The sequence below is a fragment of the Pogona vitticeps genome, chromosome 6, assembly GCF_051106095.1.
Source record: "Pogona vitticeps strain Pit_001003342236 chromosome 6, PviZW2.1, whole genome shotgun sequence".
NCBI classification, from domain to species: Eukaryota; Metazoa; Chordata; class Lepidosauria; order Squamata; family Agamidae; genus Pogona; species Pogona vitticeps.
In genome coordinates this window covers 97867083-97886774 of record NC_135788.1, presented here as the reverse complement: position 1 = coordinate 97886774, position 19692 = coordinate 97867083, and the positions used below count along the sequence as shown (strand labels likewise).

Here is a 19692-nt window from a genome sequence, read left to right as displayed (position 1 = left end):
ACTCACTCACTCACTCACTCACTCACTCACTCACTCACTCACACACACACTCACACGCCCCTTCCCCAAGTGGGAGGCTGAGAGTGAAGCATAGTGTATTGAGCTTTCTCATAGGATGCAAGCTTTATGGGACTCCCATTGCTGGGTTTAACGAGAGAACAATAGTCAGTGGATCATGATCGGATATGTGGATTGTGCAATCTCCTTGTGCAATTATCAGTGGCAGACCTGATAATTTGACCATCTGGACAGCTAGCAGTTAAGAATGACCAGTAGTATAGAGCCCAGCTACTCAACAGCACCACTTTCTGGCACGTAGAGAAGAAACACCACACGACCCCTTTCAGCAAACTGCAGTTCTTGTTTATTCCATTGAGTTCTGGGTAGGACATGGCAGGGAGAGAGAGAGAGAGGGCAATCACTGCTTTAGCAAATGGTAGAACCAGAAGAAAGAAAAAGGCATCATGAAGCATACGGTCCCATCCTGAGTGCAATGTATGTGTATATCAAACTATTATGTGATGCCCCTCTAGCTGTGCTACAGACTGATTAGAGCAACTTAGGGAAGATACGCATGTCGTCATGGCAACTTATAGCAACACCCACCCAGGATCTTTTGTACATGGTGTCTCGAAAGTGAGAGCAAGGCAGTCAGTCTGCCTGATAGCATTTCGACAGGACTCCTGTTTAAACAATCTGTCATTTTAATCTGCTGCTTCTGTATTCTGCTGCCTCCTTCAGTGCAAAGGCTCCACGTAGTTCGCCGGGAACAATCCTGCAGCATCGCTCGTCACCCCCTCACACCAGCCGTCAGAATATTTCCGTGTCACGTAAATAACAGCCCCCTCTTCAAATGAGAGTTCATTCTCCTTCTGTTGAGTGTAAGGATAGAGGGTCACGACTGAACAGAGGAGAAAGAATGGGAGGAAAGAGAGACGATGTGAGAAGGAGGGATAGAAAGCCAGACCATACCGGGAGCTGCAATGCAAAACTAACCGTACCAAGCTCTATAAAAAGGAAGCATGCCTAGCTCTTATGGGTCCTTTAAGGAAACTGGCAGAGCGAAGGGCAGCTTAGTTTGACCTCTTTGGACTAATCCACTGGAAAGTTCTCTTGCACAAGCCCTGCTGAAATTAATGAGAGCTGTGCAAATGAACCAGCAGATTTTCAATAGACCAGCCTAACCATTAGGTCAAGGGAGGCAGCAGCCACTGCAGACAATGGGCCGCGGATGTCATGAAACGGCAGCATTTACTTTTCATGATTGCATTTAAACCGCCCGGGATGGACAGAAATGCTTTCATGCCTTTCATACTAATATCTGTGCAACTTGATTTGGTGGGTCATGGAGGACACCATGTTCTGCTCCACCTCTGGAACCAAAGGGCTGCGGCTGGGCCAGCCACAAGGGCTTGTGCTGAAAGGCTCCCCAGTGGACATGGCCCCAGGTTAAGGACTGGATACAAGGCAGAGTTTACACTTCAGGGACACAAACGTCTTTGGCAAGACCTGACAAAGGGGTTTCTAAAACATGTAAGAAATATAAACATAATACACACCCATACAAAAGAGAACTCTATGGGTGTGATTGACAGAGGCTTGTCTGCAGAGAAAATGTAGGGGAAGAGTCTCTTAGCATGGCCAGAGTGATTTGCCTTCCACAGTGGTTTGATAACTAACAAACAGTCAAATAGCTGGATCCATTGGTAAGAATGTGAATTGCAACAAGCAATGCCTTCTGGGTAATCTGGAGCCCTAGCATCTAAACACCATTGCCAGAGTGTAAAACAATGCTGAGATTACATCTGCTGTCCTTGAATGGCTAGGTACCTTTTTCCAAATAGGTTTCTGGGGCCCAGGGTAGTTTCTCTGGAGGTGGCGGAGGAGGCAAGAGCGGAGGCCCAAATGGCTCGCAATGAGTGATGTCCAGTGGCGGCGGCGGCGGCGGTGATGCTGGAAAATCAAGATCTGCAGAAACAAAACACAACACTTTGGCTCTTTCATGTATCAGAAAATCAACAGTGCATTTACTGCTTGGTTTCCTGAGTCTGCTACATAGCTTGACAGAGAGAAGCAGAGCATGTCTTTATAACTGTGTCCTGTTCCCACCTGTTTCAGACCACCAGATGCCCAACTCAGCTACCCATTGCTTGCAAGCTTTTGTAACACTAAGGGCTAGAAACTTTATTTTTTTAAAAAAACAGTGTTGTCAAAGATGTTGAATTCTATACATCCAGGCACTTCTCCAAGGAGATGTTTAATTTAGTTATGTTATAGCTGTGAAAACCAGTCCTACCTGGTTCAGAGAAAGCAAGTATATCATCCAGGCCCACAGGTGGAGGTGGCAGTGTATCAGATTGAGGGGAAGGAAGGAAATCGTCTGTTTCTGGTGGCAGAGGGAGAAGTGACAGCACCGAGGGTGGGGGTGGAGGTGGCTCAGGAGGTGCACTCTTACTGGTATTTTCCATTTCTTCTGTGGCACTGCTGCAACATTCAAGCAAGAAATTGCTTTAAGTTTATTGACAGTACCTTGGCCAAAGGGCCAAACTACACAAGATGCCAGCAATGCATTTAGAAACGGAGAGCCCATTGGGTCTCCAGCAACACCATTCCCTGACAGGTACAGATCCGATCACTTGGAAGGTGTATACCTTGCAATGACCAACCACGAAACAAAGAAGGTAATTTGCAAGATACAGGAAGTAGGGTGTGTGTGGAATTTTGCTTATGGAACTGACATCCTTCAGTGTTTAAGAAAGACCCACTTCCATCGATGTGTTAACAAACAGTAGTCTGGTCACTGTCTTACCGTCAAATCATTCAACATTTTCACCTGTGACAAAAGCAAATGAAAAAAAAGAGGCCGAAAAGCCACTAGAATTGAGAAAGTGATGAGAGAGATGTTAAATACAAATGCTATTGAAGGATGTATCAACCAAAGAAGAGCCACCAGGGTTGAAATCATATTGGAGGTCAAATTAGAGAAGTGTCTGGCATTGTAACTAGAACCTAATAATTATTTTCTCTTAATAATTATTAAGAGAATAATAATTAGTTCAAAGCTCCATACTTGAGCCCTCACACTTGCAAATGAAGCCCTGGATTCTAAAGCCCTTTTTCATGGTCTCAGTGATTGACATATATGGGTTCCTTCTGCGCCTGCGCTGACCTCCTCCTTGGAATGTTCCAGAGCCTAAAAGCCTAATGGCCCAGCCTTCTCTCAGTGCACATGCCCCCCTCCCCACTGAATGGCTGTTCTATTTTTGGCACTAAAAGTTGTTTTTGTTTGATTTGGATAGATAGCAAATAATTTCAACCAGATTCCCACCCAACTCCCCTTTGAAATAACAAGGATCTCACAAACAATACCTCAGGGATGATAAAGATGATGCTGGGAAGAGTTTACCATCTGGGATGAATGGTGGCTGTACTGGCTGACTTCTCCTAAAACAGAAAGAGATGAATGGTACCCAGAGTCTGCAGGTGTGAAGGAAGATTTAAATGCTGTTTCTTTCTGAGAGTTGTTTTTTATTTTACCCGGAGTAGAAATATTAGAAGCTTTATAAAGAGAATACAAAGCATATGTAAATTTGCTGTTTGTCTAATTAATTTATACAAACAGCCAAAGGGGGCAGGCAGTAAATGCAACTAAAACTAAAATTCAGATTGAAAAGAAAATCTTAATCAAAACAAACAAATACCTTTAAAGCACAGTTTAAAACCCAAGAATCAAAGGCAATAAGTGTCCAAGTGGTTAGACATACTTCAACAGTAAATCAGCATAAATGCCAAGGCCTGCTTGAATAAAATATTCTTTGCCAGCTGGCAAAAGAACAAAGAACAGCCAACCTTTCCACATAATTCCACGTGCAATATATCAAATAACCCTGCTTCTTAGGGTGCCTTAAAACAAAGCTTGGAAATTCTTCAGTTTTGATTGATTGGTTAAGAATGAAACCAAGTAAAAGCACTAAGTTCTATGTTTCATAACAGAAGAACTGAGCAAAGAAACAGCACGTGATGCTCGTCTTGCTTTTGCCTTACTGACCTATTACTAGTCTTATCTATTATTTAATGCTAATCCTCCTCAGTGTTTGGTTGGTGTTTCTTTAAAACAGGCTGTGAACCTCTTCCAACATATAGACCACACTGGCTCTGTTCAACCATGTTTCCAAGGACAACCCTGTCATTATAGCAATCACGGCAAACACCTCAGGTGACACAGGTTGTCCCATATATAATAGCCCAATATTTGGTTTATCAAAAGGATTAGCTGCAACCAGTACCAGCTGCAATCTGGTCATGAATGGACTGCAAGATGCATTTCTAAAGGACAGGGTATGTGCTCCAGTTGATTTGGGGTTGAGGAGTTGGGATTGCCCTTACAGGCTTTGAGGATCAACCTCAGTTGTGCTGCAGGATAGGTGTTTATTCATTTCCAAAAAAAAGAAAAGCTGAAAAAAGAGGACACCTATTTTCATAAAGAGTGTATGAGTTAGTTTATATGTCTAAATAGCCGTTAGTGATTATTATAATTAGAAAGGCAACAGGTCTTACTACAGCAGGGGAAGAGCATGACCGGATAATCTACGTGCCTGTTCTACTGGCTGTCTTAAGTATTTAACTGAAGGTGGACAACTTCAAGGCCGTTACTTCCTTTTCATTGGTCTTTTATTTTTAAAGTCGGATTCAAATGGCCAAGCTTTCTCCAAACGGAGGACTGGCCTCTGATAGAGGATGCTTGGCTACCCTAGCAGTTCTGCTTCCATCTACTGCCCGTATGATGTCACTCACCCAAGGCTCCCTGAAGACTGCCCGGTTGAAATCTTGGTGCTACGCCGGGAAAGGGTCCCTGTTCTGGCCAGCTGTGTGCTTTGATCCTAAGAGAGAAACAAGAATGAAAAGCCGAGAAGTTATAATTTTTCAAATCAATCCTCTTATCCTACTGGATTTATTTGTTTGTTTAAAATATTTTTACCCCATCTTTTTCTTTGGAAGGATTCAAGGTGGCTTACATCATTTAAAAAGGCAATATTTAAAGCTAGAAACAGTAAGTGTACAAATACTAAAAAGGATCAAACAATTATCACACTAAAAGACAGCAAACAAAAGCAGCACCAAAACACATTCAAAGCAGTATACACGAGCTCTTTTTGACAAAGGTTGCAGAAAGAATTCTGCTTCTGATCGTTTCACAGAGTTTTATTAGCCCAACTTCTCCTAGTGAAGGACCTACAGTAAGTCAGCTCACAACATGAACTAAGATGGCTACAACACAAAGATAAAATATTAAAATATTAAATCAAAATTAGACGTTATCCTAATTTTAAAAAATGCTGAATCAAAACAATTTGAAAACCATTTAAAAGAGCAGCAAAATACAGCATTCAACATGTAATGATGGGTTTCCTCAGCAACCAGCCAGTGCCAAAAGCCCTGTCTAACTAAAGAAGTCTTTGGCTGCTTGCTGGAGGAGACCAGTCTCTTAAACACTGATGCCATGCAAGGTTGGCTTTAAGCATCAGACAAGATGGCTCCCTCTTCATTCCATGTCCTGATGCCGACTAGACTGACAGATAAATTTTACAGTAGGGTCCATGATAGAGGGCAGGAAGCTAGATTAAGCAGAGCAAGAGTGGTTGCGTATCCTACCTGCTTTTTTTTTTCTCCAAGAGAGAGGAATGCCCAAAAAGGCTCAAAAGCATGTTTTTATTGGAGGTTAGGACAGCCCCTGTTATTCCTCCCACCTGCTTAACAGTAGTGTTGTCTCTCATGATGACTTTGTGAACAGAGCCACCGGGGTCTTTGACCTAAAAATAAACTCTCCCAACTTGCTTTAAAGAAACACCAACCAATCACTGGCAGGCATTAACCAAGGAAACCGTTCTGTCAAAGGTATGCCATCTCAGCAGCTGGAACAATATTACTCAAGATCAGAAAGCAATTAAGGCTGATGGAGGCCTCCAGTGTTTCTTGGACAGGGGAGACTGGTCTAGCCCTTAATTTGGACATGTAGTTCACACAACCTTTGCCTCAGGATGAGTTTGAAGATTTCCATTGTGTTAAAAGTCACATCTTGCCAGTTTCAGCATGGACCCTGAAAGTGCTACAATCAAGGCTGAAGCAGGGTAGCAGATGTGTTCACCCATGCAAGTCGACATGCACAGTTGAAAAACTAGCCAAGTAATACCTCTCAAGTCCCTCTCGCCACTCCCAGCAGTAAGAATACAATAGCAACAAATACAGTGGTGCCTCGCTAGACAGTTACCCCGCATGACAAGTTTTTCGCTAGACATTGACTTTTTGCAATCGCTATAGCGATTCGCAAAACAGTGATTCCTATGGGGGAATTTCACTGGACAATGTTTGGTCCCTGCTTCGCAAACCAATTTTCGCTAGACGACAATTTTGACAGCTCCCTCTGCCCTCGCAAAACCGGTGTTTTCGGGACCTAAGCTTCGCAAGACAGCTCTTTAAACAGCTGATTGGCGGTTCGCAAAGCGGCTTTCCTATGGCTGATCTTCGCTAGACAACGACGATTCTTCCCCATTGGAACGCATTAAACAGGTTTCAATGCATTCCAATGGGGAAAATGCTTTTTGCTAGACGATGATTTCGCTAAACAGCGATTTCAGTGGAATGGATTATCGTCTAGCAAGGCACCACTGTAGATAATGAACAATTTGCTGCCTGGTTGTTGTGGGGTTTTGGGGCTCTTTGGCCATGTTCTGAAAGTTGTTCTTCCTAATGTTTTGCCAGTCTCTGTGGCCGGCATCTTCAGAGGACAGCACACAACAACCATTAGATCCCGGCTGTGAAAGCCTTAGCAAATACAATTTGCTGCCTGTTTATGGGACCCCAGAGTGAGCTACCTCACTCTGACTAGCAACAGCAGGGCTGGCGCAGATGGTTCCCCATGAATGAAGTCTGCTTCCAGGTAGCCATTGCTCCTTGCTGGACAAAGTGACAGCTTGCTTTAGATGCTTTCCTGGCACCCTTTCAGGAAACAACTTGAAACCAAGCCAACGGGCAAGGGTGTTGTGGCTGATGGTGTGAGAGGTAAAAGCACAGAAAATTAGCATTAGAAGAGATGAAGAGGTAATGAAATGGTAGCCAGAGGCAAGCAGAAGAAAACACAGCACTAATAATTGGATTTAGCCCTCAATCTGTAAATAACTCATTTTAGAAAGTAATTTTCCAAACTCTGCTAAGACATTGCTGGAACATGGGTGCCTAGATGAATGTGTGCAACTGCTGAGGCTTCCCTAGTGTTCCAGATTGTTCTCTGGCGCACTTCTGACAGCACTGCACCTGCTTTGTGGGGTAGGAGTGCTCTTTCCAATCTCCTTATTAGGTCTTAAGATTCAAGTTAGAAAGTCCCCTTCCCCAGATGTGCACCTTCGTTCCAACTGGGTCATGTCTTTCAGGGCCGCCACCCCCCCCTCCACGCCACTTTGCTTGCTGAGCTGATGCTATGCGCTAACAAAAGGACAGCAAAAGGGCTGCGAGGCCCCGCTGAGGCAGCGGCCTCGTCTACGGTGAGAACCCAGCTGGGGAAGCAGACGCCGGCGTGGGAACCGAGAGCTACAGTACCACTTCCTCTCTGTTTGAAATTTCTCAGCCTCATCAGTTTCAGACTTGTGGTTTCAGATCAGCCTAGATGGCTGGCCGAAGCTGACAGTACAATTCTCCTTTTCTCTTCAAAGTAGCTTGCAACGTGAGAAGGAAGAAGGGGTGGGGGGAAACCCAACATTGCCTATATTTCACTTGGGTGCATTGTTACAGTGGGGCTGAAACATCTTGGTTTGATAACAGGCTCAATTTAGAATTTTATTTTTGCTCCAGGGAGAGAGCGTGAGATCCGTGACACTGTATGTGTGTGTGAAAGAGGGAAAGGGAGAAAGAGACAGATCAATTTTGACTCTGCCAAAGGCCATTAAAATTTGGAGATATAACTAATAATATTCATAAGAAGACAGAACGTGAACCTATTTTTCAATGTTATCCATATAGCAGATTTATTGGCAGTCCTTGGAATTGAGCTACTAAAAACTTTTAAAACGTATTTGCGAAGACCTTCACAGCTGGGATCTAATGGCTGTTGTGGGTTTTTCAGGCTCTTTGGCCGTGTTCTGAAGGTTGTTCTTCATAACGTTTCGCCAGTCTCTGTGGCCGGCATCTTCAGAGGAAAGCACTCTGTGCTCTGGTGTAGTTTGCTTGGGAGTGGATTATTTATGGCTGTGTGATAGGCTTTTGTCCTACTCAGGAGATGGGTGATTAGTGTGTCTTGTTGTGGGTGTATTGTTGTGATAAGGAGGAGATATTATCTGTCACTGTGATTGATGGGTGTCATTAGCTGGTATTTTTTGTGTGTTGATCCCTGGTCTTCGTGGCTGGGTAGAGGTCGTTGACCTTTTGCACGCTGTATTTTTCAGAGTTGGAAGTTTTGTTGAGTTTCAAACTTTGCTCTTTTTAGTTGAAGTTCTGCGGGTGCTTGTGGATTTCAATGGCTTCCCTGTGCAGTCTGATGTAATGATTGCTGGTGTTGTCCAGTATTTCAGTATTTTGAAATAGAATTTCATGCCTAGCTTGTTTCAGGGCATGTTCAGCTACTGCAGATTTTTCTGGTTTTTTTTTAGTCTGCAGTGTCTCTCATGTTCTTTGATTCTGGTGTGGATGCTTCGTTTTGTGGTTCCAGTGTATACCTGGCCACAACTGCAAGGTATCCGGTATACTCCTGCAGTGGTGAGGGGGTCCCTTCTGTCCTTTGCTGACCATAACATTTGTTGTATTTTTGTGTTGTGATAAGGAGGAGATAATCTCTCCTCCTTATCCCAACAATACACCCACAAGAAGACACAAAGGTGTGAAAGCTTAGCTTGCAAATGATGATGTTGGGACCACAACAGTTGCCTTTTGCACAGTCTTTGAGCGGTAATTCTCAGGGATCTCCAAAGCCTGAAGTCTGCTCACACTTGTTTTGATGTTCAATTAGACAGATAGATATAGATATAGACTTTCAAGACAGGAAGATGCATGCCTTATTATTAAGTACAGAAGTACAGAAACAGGGAACAAAAATTAGAGTGGTTTCCAGCTAAGGCAGAACTCAGAAAAGTCCTCTCTTCCCCCACTATTTTGTATAACAATTCCCTTTGGACATGCTGGCGGGAGAAGTGATACAGGGATAGATTCTGATAGTTGTGGTAAAAAGTAACTTTGCCAGGCATATTGGTCTGGCAACCTTTCCACCAAAGGATGTCCATGGCCTTTGCCCACCTTTAGTATGGCTCTAGATACTTCTTTGGATTTGATTTCCAAAGATGTATATCTTGTCATGCTGTTTTCTTACTAGCTCATTTCATTTTTTTTAAAAAAGGGAAGAAAGTTAATTCCTTCAATGGTTCCTCAAAAGAAGCAGCTTTTCCACAGAGGAAGGGTTTGGAGACTTACTGTCTGCAGCGGACTTTCTGTCTCTATATGAATCACCATAGACATATATATGACCAGCTTTTCACTTCCTTGTTTATTGGTGCCCACGGCTGTTCACTCCTACCGATGCTGCTTTTGGTGGCAATCTGACATTCCAGCTTTTCCATCTACAAATGTCAACAGGGGAGTGGATTTGCTGACTTTGGACTTTTCCACACAATGGTGTTGTCTTCAGTTGTTCTGATACTGTTTCTGGATTGTTTTGGTCTCTTTTTTGTCGCAAATTTGAATAGTTCATCCCAGTTTTGGTGTTTACATATGGAGACAGTATTTTTTTTTAATGTTCTGGGGATTTATTAGGTCACCCTGGTAGCGCTGGTCCACGCACATCCAGAACTGCTCCCTGATGTCTCTCATTCCCAATACAGTTTACCCTTCTATTTTTGCCTATCATTTCCATTCCCTCCTTTCTTCCCTCTTTGTTTTACTCTTCCATGGGGCACACCAGACTGAGCAGAAGAAAAATACCCATAAGGAAGCATCAGCAAACAGCACTCACACACAAAGGGGATCAATGAAAAACAATACAGTAACAGGATCCATTGAAGGAGATCCTGCTTTGGAGGAAATCAGCTCTTACCTTTATTCCATGGCCAATTTCATCCAAACTGCTGAAGTTCAGTGGCTTCTTGTAATATGGCTCCAAGGGCTCAGGGTCTTTCGGGTAGATGATTTTCTGGTAGCATGGGAGCGTCTTGCAAATAGTAAGAGACCCTATCTCTCGGCGGGACACTTTCTCCTTATGCATCTCCACAATCTACATCAGAAACAAATTGTGAGAAGGAAAGATAAGCAGCGTTGCTAGGCCTTTGGGAATCTGGACCAGACCTGAGTGTGTGTGTGTGTCTGTGTGAATCAACTGTTTATGTTTTATAGTTATGGTTTTGGGGGCATAAGAGTTAAACATGGATTTTAATCTACATAGGGGTCTGGCACTCCTAACTCCAACATTGTTGAAATGTGATTTTCCGCATCTCTACCCACAACTGACTCCTCAGACCTGCTGATTACTGTACAGTAAATTCATTCTCTAAATGGACCCAAAATACCACTATCACTTCACAAGGAAGAGATATTTGAAGATGAGGATGGGATTGCTCTGGTTTTTATAGTACAAAAGTATTAATAGACTCGTGGAACTGTAGAACTGGAAAGGAAGCCAAGAGTCATTGAGTTACTGAAGCATCCCACCAAAAAACAAATTCTATGAGACAAAATAAGCAAAGAAACCCAAAAGCAAGCCCAGCTGAATAAGGACTGAGCATGCAAAGCAGACACAAGATGTGTTTGGATTATAAATTTCATATAAAATAGGCACCTGCATTCATTAGCTCTCTCTCTCTCTCTCTCTCTTATCTGATTATAAGCCTGAAGGCAAACTTGCTCCTTTTTGCTGAAATCTCTGTAGGGCACTTGGAAAATGTAATCAAGGCATTTTATAAAAAGCAAGAATGCAGCATTGCTTGTTGTTTAACAGAGGATTCCCAAAGTACTTCAACCTACCCTGTATTGGGAGGGGTGTGTGAAATCTCAGTAAACCACATAGTGATTTAGTAGCTGTTACATTTCTTTCTAATGCTCTTTTTGAGGAAGGGTTGTGCTTCCAGACTACTCCCCCCCCCGCCCGCCGCTGTAAAGCTTTAGGGGGTTTTGAGGATAGGTGGGGCTTCCAAATTGGTTCTGGAGCAGAGATTTGGCACCGATTAACCTTTTGTCCAGTGAAGCAGGATATCCGGTCTAATGCAAGGCTAATGGATGCTTCCCTAATCCCTTCTTGACATCAAGCTGTAAGGAAAGATTCAGCAACCTTTTATAACAACTTCCAAAAGTAACAGCAGTCCTGATGGTCTGTTGCAGCAAATAAATAAATAAATAAATAAATAAATAAATAAATAAATAAATAAATAAATAAATAAATAAAGAAAGAAAGAAAGAAAGAAAGAAAGAAAGAAAGAAAGAAAGAGTCTTAAAATGTAAAGAACAGAGAGTTCCCAGGCCAGAGTGAGCCTCAGCCCTACTTCCCCTACATTTCATTTTCTGAATCTCTCATGAGAGAAGAAAACAGTCCATCCCACAACCCACATGCCCTTCTATACGTGGATGATCTATACTATGGTTCTGCCAGAAGTATTTGCCCACAGAATAATGCTGGACATGCTCAAAGGTGCTCTCCATTTCTCTGTCAGAGATCTACAGACACAGATTTATTGCTGAAGAAACAAATATATCATTGGCCAGAATCCTACTGGTGTTTGCACAAGGTTTGTGTAGCTTACCACAGCTAATTGCAGCTAACTGCCCAGAAGCATTTCAGCCGTGGCTTGGTCACATGCCCAACTGTGCAACGGCAATATGCCCCTGCACTTCATAAATTAGCTACAATTAATCAGGGCATGTTACACAGAACTCGTGCAAACAGTAGTAGGATTCTGGTTATTTTTGTCAAGTACCCTCTGAAGGTGAGCAGCAGGAAGCTCAGATTAAATACTAGATGGCATTTGGAGTTCCCTGCTGTGCCTTGTAGGAGAAGATCCAGCCTCTGTGGTCTTGGGCAAGCTACACGGCATGAGAGTGCATCCTGAAGAAAGGAACTGTAAACCAATTCTGTGTGTTTTATACCTAGAAAGCACTGACAAAGTTTGCCATAAATTGGAATTGATTTAATAGCACATAATTATGATTAATATTAAACTGTTATTCCTTGCAGCCCCAAAATGCCTCTCTCTCTTTCATCCTCTGCCCCACTCTGTCTCACACACACTGCTGAATAGCTCAGTGGTTAAGTATAGGTTGGGAGTTCAATTCCCCACTGTGCCTCCTTGACAAGGGCAGCACTAGATGATCCATGGGTCCCTTCCAGCTCTGCTGTTCTAAGATGATAATGATGATGATTCAAAAATACGAGGTACAGTCAATAAAAATTACAAAAACATTGACTGGTATTATATAACAGATACAAGTTTTAACCAAAAACCTAAGTATCTATTTAACATCAGCATAGTATGTATACTATTCCTAATAATGCTATTTTTGTAGCTCTGTTGGCATTATTTCTGAGATCTGCAACAGCTTAAAATACTGTATGAAATGTCTTGATATTGTTTCCAAAGCCCTGATGACTATGGGGACCACTGAAGTGTGTTTCATCCACAAGTGAGATGTTTTGATTGCCAGATCTCTGTATTTTGTGAGTTTTTCCAATTCTTTATTTTCAACTCTGCTATCCCCTGGAATTGCAATGTCAATGATCCAGACATTTCTTTGTTCTATTAATATTCTGTCTGGTGTGTTATGTTCAATGTATCTATCTGTTTGGATCCGGAAATCCCACAAGATGATGAGGATCATAAATGAAACTGAACTAAATGTAGCTTGTACAAATGTTCAGTCATACTGAACAGAGATATAATTGGTGAAAGGGCAAGGGTGATGAAAGTATTCCATGGATGTACCTGATTCATTATGTTGTTTTCTTAGGTTATTATGCTCAAGGAAATAGGAAAAGCGTCAGACAGGCAGCTGTCCAGTCTCTTTCCAGTTTACAGGAAAAGAGACTTGATATCTCAGAACATTGTGTGCGCCTTCCTACATTCCAGTACAAGAGGAAAGGAGAGGGAAGGGATTCCCTTCAGCGAATACACTAGAATGTAAAGTCCAAGGATAAATTCTGGGCTTTAGCAGTGGCCTGAAGGCATGGAAAGAACCATAAATTATTATTATTATTTTCAAGGTTACAGTTTCCAGAATCCTCAACTTCCAAGGGACTTCGTGTCTGAGGATATGTCAGTTTTGTCACTTTGGCAATAATCAAGAGACACTGGGGGGGGGGGGAGAGACTTCTACTCTTGAGCTGCGGTCCTTCCCAATAAAACTGATTTTCCCCAGTCTCTAGGAAAAGAATGTATAAGGATTCAGACTGCTGGACAACTTGGTATCTGGCTGCAGAGCCAGAGGTTGTGAGGTGAATTCCCCAATGTGCCTTCTTGACAGGAGCTGGATGATGATCCATAGAGTCCCTTCTAGCTCTGCAGTTCTACGATGATGATAATTACTTCGGGGATATCCTCATGGAGATCAAATTTTTGCCCCCAGTCTCTGCAGTAGCTGGACTTTGCCTACAAATTGTTCTTTTCCCAGATTTTTTTAAAATGTAAATACTGCCCAGGGAGTTACTTGTTTGGTTTTGAGGGTAGAGGGTTTTTTGGGGGGGAGGGGGACTCCTCGGCTTCATGTAAAAACAGCTAGGCTTCCAGCAGCAGAAACAGGAATTCTTTTAAAAAGCACACATACCTGTTTCTTTACTTTTTTCATGGGGGACTATGGGATGTTTGGGGGCCTCCACAAACATGCCCCGCGACCATGTGCAGCTTGAAGATCATCCACTCTGCCGAGCAGAATAACATGGGGATTTGTGGCACTTGTCATCAAGTTTGTAACCATTACCTGGTTCTGGATCAGGGTGGTATTTCAAATGCAGCTCCATCCCTCTTCCACATCTTTCACACTGTCTTCCCATGTGTGTGTGTGTGTTGCTCTCCTGCCTTACCTGTGCAATGGAGCAGACGCTGGCTTCCACCTTTCGGATTTCAGAGGCCTGGAGGTCCAGTGTTTTGAGGATGTCGCCAGCCAGGTTTCTGATCTGATAGGCCACGCTGGCTAATGACTGAGCAGTGAAAGCCATAGTTGCCTCCAGGGCTTTCCGCTTGTCTTCTGCCTTTAAAATATTAAGGAGGAGGAGATGTGAAAACTGTGCAAGAACACAGAGAATCAGAAGCTGGAACTAAGGTGGATTTTCTTCAGGTGTAACATGTGACTTTTCCCCCCCATACTAAGCTACAGGAAACAAAATTTAACCAGTATGTTTCTGTCCGTTCTTTGTGACATTGTGTAGCTGATGAAGAATTTATGGTTTACTCTCAGAGCTTTGAACATTTGCTTCCTTGACAGCAAATTCCAGAATCTCTACTCAGGGATTTAGGGAAATGTACTCCAAGAAAAACCCAACAACCTGTTCCCAGTTCTGTTTACACACTCAGAATTAGGGAATGTTCTTGTTGCTGTGTCTTACCCTTTGACCTTATAAACAATACTCCAAAGATTTGAGGCTCCCCAAAGGAGAGTTTAGTTTATTACAGAAGCCAGCAAAGACTAAGCACAAGTAGCTTAATGCCTGTAGCAGCTTACGATCCTAGTAAAGGTGCACCTCGCTCCAATATTTTGGGATGGGGTTATCCATGCTCCTCTGGTCACAAGCCTCAAATATTGTAAATCATGCGATATATTAAGCAAGGTCAATATAAAACAAAGGCATAATCTCTGCTCTCATAACAGTTGGAGACTGGGGTCCTGGGGAAGAAACAGATAGCTACACAAGAAGCATGCACAGGTCTCCTGTAATCGCCCTACAAGAGAGCACAGCTGAAGTGGGGGGGAAAGGACTACACTTATTGCATATTAGTGCTCTCGCCCACTTTTAACTGAAATAAATCTGTTTAATTTTAACAGGTTGCTATTGCTGGATAGTCTTCTGTTCCTGCTGAGAAATAAACATCCAGCATCACTAAAAAAAGAGAAGAACCAAAGAAGCAGCCTCTTCTAAAAATAACGCAAGAACATAAGAAGAGCCCTGCTGGATCAGGCCAAGGGCCCATCAGTATCTAGTCCTGCTTCCTGTATCTCACAGTGGCCCCACCAGATGCCTCTGGGAGCACATGAGGCAACTAGATACCTGTCTCTTGATACCCTCCCTTGCATCTGGCATTTTGAGGTACCTTCCTTTTAAGCCTGGAAATTATACATCCCCATTATGGCTTTTAACCTGTCATGGAATTTTCCTCCAGAAATCTGTTCAATTTATTTATTTATTTATTTATTTATTGTATTTATACCCTGCCTATCTAGTCATTTCGACCACTCTATCCCCTTTTAAAGGCATCTAGGCCAGATCCCATCACCACATCATGTGGCAAGGAGTTCCACAGACTCGTGATGCCTAGTATATAACTAACGGTTTGTTTCAAACTCAGGAACAGAGCTTAGAAAAATCACTTTGGGGACTCCCCCTCCTAGCCAGCATCACCAATTGGAAAAAGTAACTTCTTCCAATTCTTGGACTGGCTCTTTATAGTTTGCAACATTTCTCTATCTTCTGCTTTCAGAAGGCATGGAGGTATGATTTTACTAATATTGAAATTAATGGGTTGGGTGGAATTTGTGGATTTTATTCATGTATGTTTTCCAGACATTAGCCCTAGATTTGAGCATGGGAATATATGTATGAACGTAGGAATCAGTCTTACATCAATGTATATCTTTAGCCCATGTAGTTCAGTACTGTCCACCCTGTCTAGCAGCAGGTGGGCGGATGAGCGTCATACAAAACAGCACATTTTGTTGTGCACCTGCTTTCTGTGTGTGATACAAGAGTGGTCTCAGTTGCATGGAACCTAATGAGTGGTTCTGTCCAGAATTATTGCTATTAACATTGTTGTTTCATTAGCCTGTAGTTGAACCCAAATGCCATTGGGAGGCAGGAGGAAACACCATACAAATGGAAAGCAAATTGATGGGCACTTAGAAAATATGGCAGAAATTAGAAACTAGCTGCACATTGGTTCATAAATAATTTTTAACACCATAAGCAAGTTGTAACTGTTGGAAATGCTTTAAAAATATTGGAGGATTCTTGTGATTCCAGAAGAAGAAAAATGTGTTTGAGAATAACCCAATCTGGCAGCACAACTTTGAGGAAGCAGCAGATGTGGACAGATAACTGTTTTATTTAACTAAAATTCATAAATGAGTCATCACTGAATGGAAGATTAAAAACCACTGACTCTCACAGAGGAAATGCTGCCAATAAGGATGTAAGCAGGGAGCAGAACATGTTTTTGATCTGAATGTTTCTAATGAGTTTTTTGGGCATTCGTGCAAATGGAGAATCTTTTTTTAAAAAAGATCCAGTCTTGCTCTTTGGGCAGAGGATTGGATTGACCAGCCTCCTGATTTTCAAGGAAGGACAAAGGGATAATGCCCCTGTGTGAACTGAACTCAATACATTATCCCAGATTTGCCAGGGATACAACCAGCATTTCAAACAAATGTTCAAGACTCAGATTTGCAGACTCCAGAAATCGTAGCTCAAAATGTAACTTTTCCAAGCTCTGGGCACAACGTCAGTTTGCGCAGGGAAAGATGGAGAGTGAGGCATCCTGAAATGCCTGTCTCCCCGGGTAAATGAAGGGTATGCACAAACATGCCTGCACACAGGTAGAGAGAGAAAGAAAGAGAGAGAGCATCCCATGCAAAACTGAAGATTACTCCACTGCAGTCTGTCCAAGCTGGGCACATCTATTGGCAACCAGAGAGACTAGGATCTCACACTAACATTCAGACACATCTCAGATTTCCATCTGCCTAGTATGATTCTATTGTAGTCTTTTGGACCAAGTCATTTGCTGTTTGGGGCAAAGGACAAAGTGGTTCCACGACCTTCCCCTCCCTTAATACAGACAGAAGCTGAATGGACTGCAAGTTGAATCCTAATTCAGCCCGGTTGCAGGATATCACCCTTCACCACACCTGGGGGCAGCAAACATGTTTAGGAGGTCAAGACAGGACCTATGATGCCCACCGTTCTAACAGGAGCCCAGGGAGCTCAAGAGCAAGAGTCAAGGAAGTGTAATTGGCTTACTCAACATCTGTTGCTTGAGGCTATTGCCTCTCTAGCTCTGCCTTGATGGCTGTGCCCTGATTTCTATCCTGCTGCAACTCACCTGCAGATAGTTGCTCTCACAGTAATCAGCCACTTTGAGCAAGTTGCTGTAGTTGTCCCGCAGGACCTCTCTTGCGCAAGGGATGGCATTCTGTATCAGCTGTTGCAACTCAGTCATGCTGTCGCTGCTCTGGCTCTCCTGCTTCCTTCCTTCCTCAGAACACACGGGGTGCCTCAGCAGCAGACGCTGTTGAACCTCAGCGCTCTCTTCAATGCTCCCGTGCAAGCATGGGTTGGCTGGGAACTCTTTTATACTTGTGTTGACTCCTGGGGCAGGGCTGTTCCCACCCCTTGCCCTTGTCCAGGCAGCCAACTCCCTGAGATTTATTATTGTCCTCCACCCACAACAATGTCCACGAGAATTCCTACATGACACTCCACCCCTCAATCGGCATCCCTGGGGTTGTGGGAACAATCCCATTCTGAATACAAGATGTGGAAACCCTTCGTTTGCACTATGAAAACAAAAGTCATAAGAATTAATTGAGGAAGTGTTGAGGGGGGAGGAACTGTCAAGGGAAGAAAGCAGTATTTTTAGAACGATGCATCACTGATCACAGAGATGGTTTGAACTAAAGAATATACCAGATGGGCGGGCTATAAATCGAACAAATAAATAAATAAATAAATAAAATAAAGAGTTGTCTTTTACTGCTCGGTATGCCAGGTAGATGCCTAGGCTAGCTTTGTAGACAGCCAGACTTTGTTCAAAAGTTACTTTTCTTTGGATTATATTATATAGACTGTGGGAGAGGTCTGAGGTAAACCTGGAAGGCCTATCCCCTCCAAAACCTCCCATCTCTCTACTATGGGAGGTGAAGAAAGTTCAGGATCAAACCAGATGTTAAGGGAATACATAGTCTCCGTGATTAATCTTCTTGCCTGTTTTTACAAAACTTAATCAGATATACTGCTTTAGCAGAATTGCAAACGAAGCCCATGTTTAACTTCCAATGCTCAATCATACAGCAAAGTATACTAAACGCAAAGTGTATAGGTGAAAAAAAGCATGTGTTATGATGATAAACAGATGTCTTTGATCACTTTAGTTCATTGTTTGGATCTCCACTGTTGGTAACACATCTGGACTATTTGATTCCCATACTGGACAAATATGGGGGAGCCTTGTGGCACAGTGATTAAACTGCAGTACTGCAGTCAAAATTCTGCTCATGGCCCATATTCAATCCCAGGAAGCTGGCTCCAGGTTCACTCAACCTTCCATCCTTCCAAGTTCAGTAAACTGTGTACCCAGCTGGCTGGGGAAGCAGTATGTACCCTGCATATTTAAATTGTAAACCACCCAGAGAGTGCTTTAAGTGCTATGGAGCAATATATAGCATAGGCATCCTTCAGTCTCGAGAGACTATGGTAACATGCTCTGAATCGAGGAGTGTCCTCTCCAGAGCATGAAGCCTGGGTAAGGTAATATGGAGGATAGGCTGTTACCCAAGCAGCAGATCCCCCCTCTCCACATTGCTGAAATGGTCCAATGGAAAGGCAAGAGCCAATACAACTAATTCCAGCAATGTCGCAGGAGTTGGCAGAACGACACATGCTGCCTTCGGGACTCCAGCTCCGGATTTTGCCTCGAGGTTAACTCCTGAAGCCTTTTCCATGAGTGACAAGGCAGTGGAGGTTTGAAATCGGAGTTTTCCTTCTCTTAGATGGGCTGCCTTCCATGGCTGATGAGCCCCACCTACCCGGCCCGCTCTTTAATAGTGCAAAAGTATGATCTGATCCTTAAAACTTTCCTGACTCCTCGGCTTATGCAAATCTAATTTGCTTTCCTATTTACCATATTAAGGCCAGATACAAAATGTGAGAATTTCGCGCACGCCATTAGGCGCGCGGTCCTGGGACACGCTCTTTTAAAGCAGGATTCAAGAAGTAAGGCAGGGTAAAAACATTTTGGGGAAAACTTAAAATAAAATGATTCTATTATTCTTCCACAGCCACAGATTTATTTTGGATAGACCTGTTGACTTGAAGTTATGAGGGGGCAATTTCGTGGCATTTATCAAACCCAGGAAAGCAAATATTTATTTATTTGTTTGTTTGTTTGTTTGATTTATATCCCGCCCATGTGGTATATTTCTCTCTCTCTCTCTCTCTATACATACACACACACACACACACACACACACACACATATGCAGGAGCAAAGTCTCAAATACACCCACTGCCTTCCAGCTATTCAGTCTTTGCTTCTCATTCAACTACAATCAAGCTAGAGCTAACAAATGTCAAGCATCAAACCAATCACAGTTTCCCAGTTCTTATTCAGGTTCCTGCCTTCACACAAAAAAACTGTACCCTGCATTCTAATCTGATAGAGACCAACAACTTTGCTCCCATCTGATTCTCAGCTTTCCTTAGATAAAATATTTTTTCTCATAAACTAACTTACAGCTTACCTCATAATT

General features: G+C 42.9%; 1 protein-coding gene across 2 annotated transcripts; it reads right to left on the bottom strand.

Annotated features, from left to right (window-relative positions):
- Positions 1–341: 341 nt before the first annotated feature.
- On the bottom strand, positions 342–18190 carry ABI3 (ABI family member 3). Of its 2 annotated transcripts, none has more exons than XM_020814741.3 (8): positions 17268–18190; positions 14039–14206; positions 10073–10249; positions 4795–4880; positions 3370–3444; positions 2297–2484; positions 1831–1968; positions 342–901 (listed from the first exon to the last, which is right to left on the bottom strand). In XM_020814741.3, exons 1-8 carry the CDS (start codon positions 17685–17687, stop codon positions 738–740), a joined length of 1416 nt encoding a protein of 471 aa, XP_020670400.3. In that variant the 5' UTR covers positions 17688–18190; the 3' UTR covers positions 342–737. The 2 variants fall into 2 exon arrangements, with proteins under 2 accessions (XP_020670400.3, XP_072860467.2); XM_073004366.2 differs by having other exon boundaries at positions 687–872.
- Between the last annotated feature and the right edge of the window lie 1502 nt (positions 18191–19692).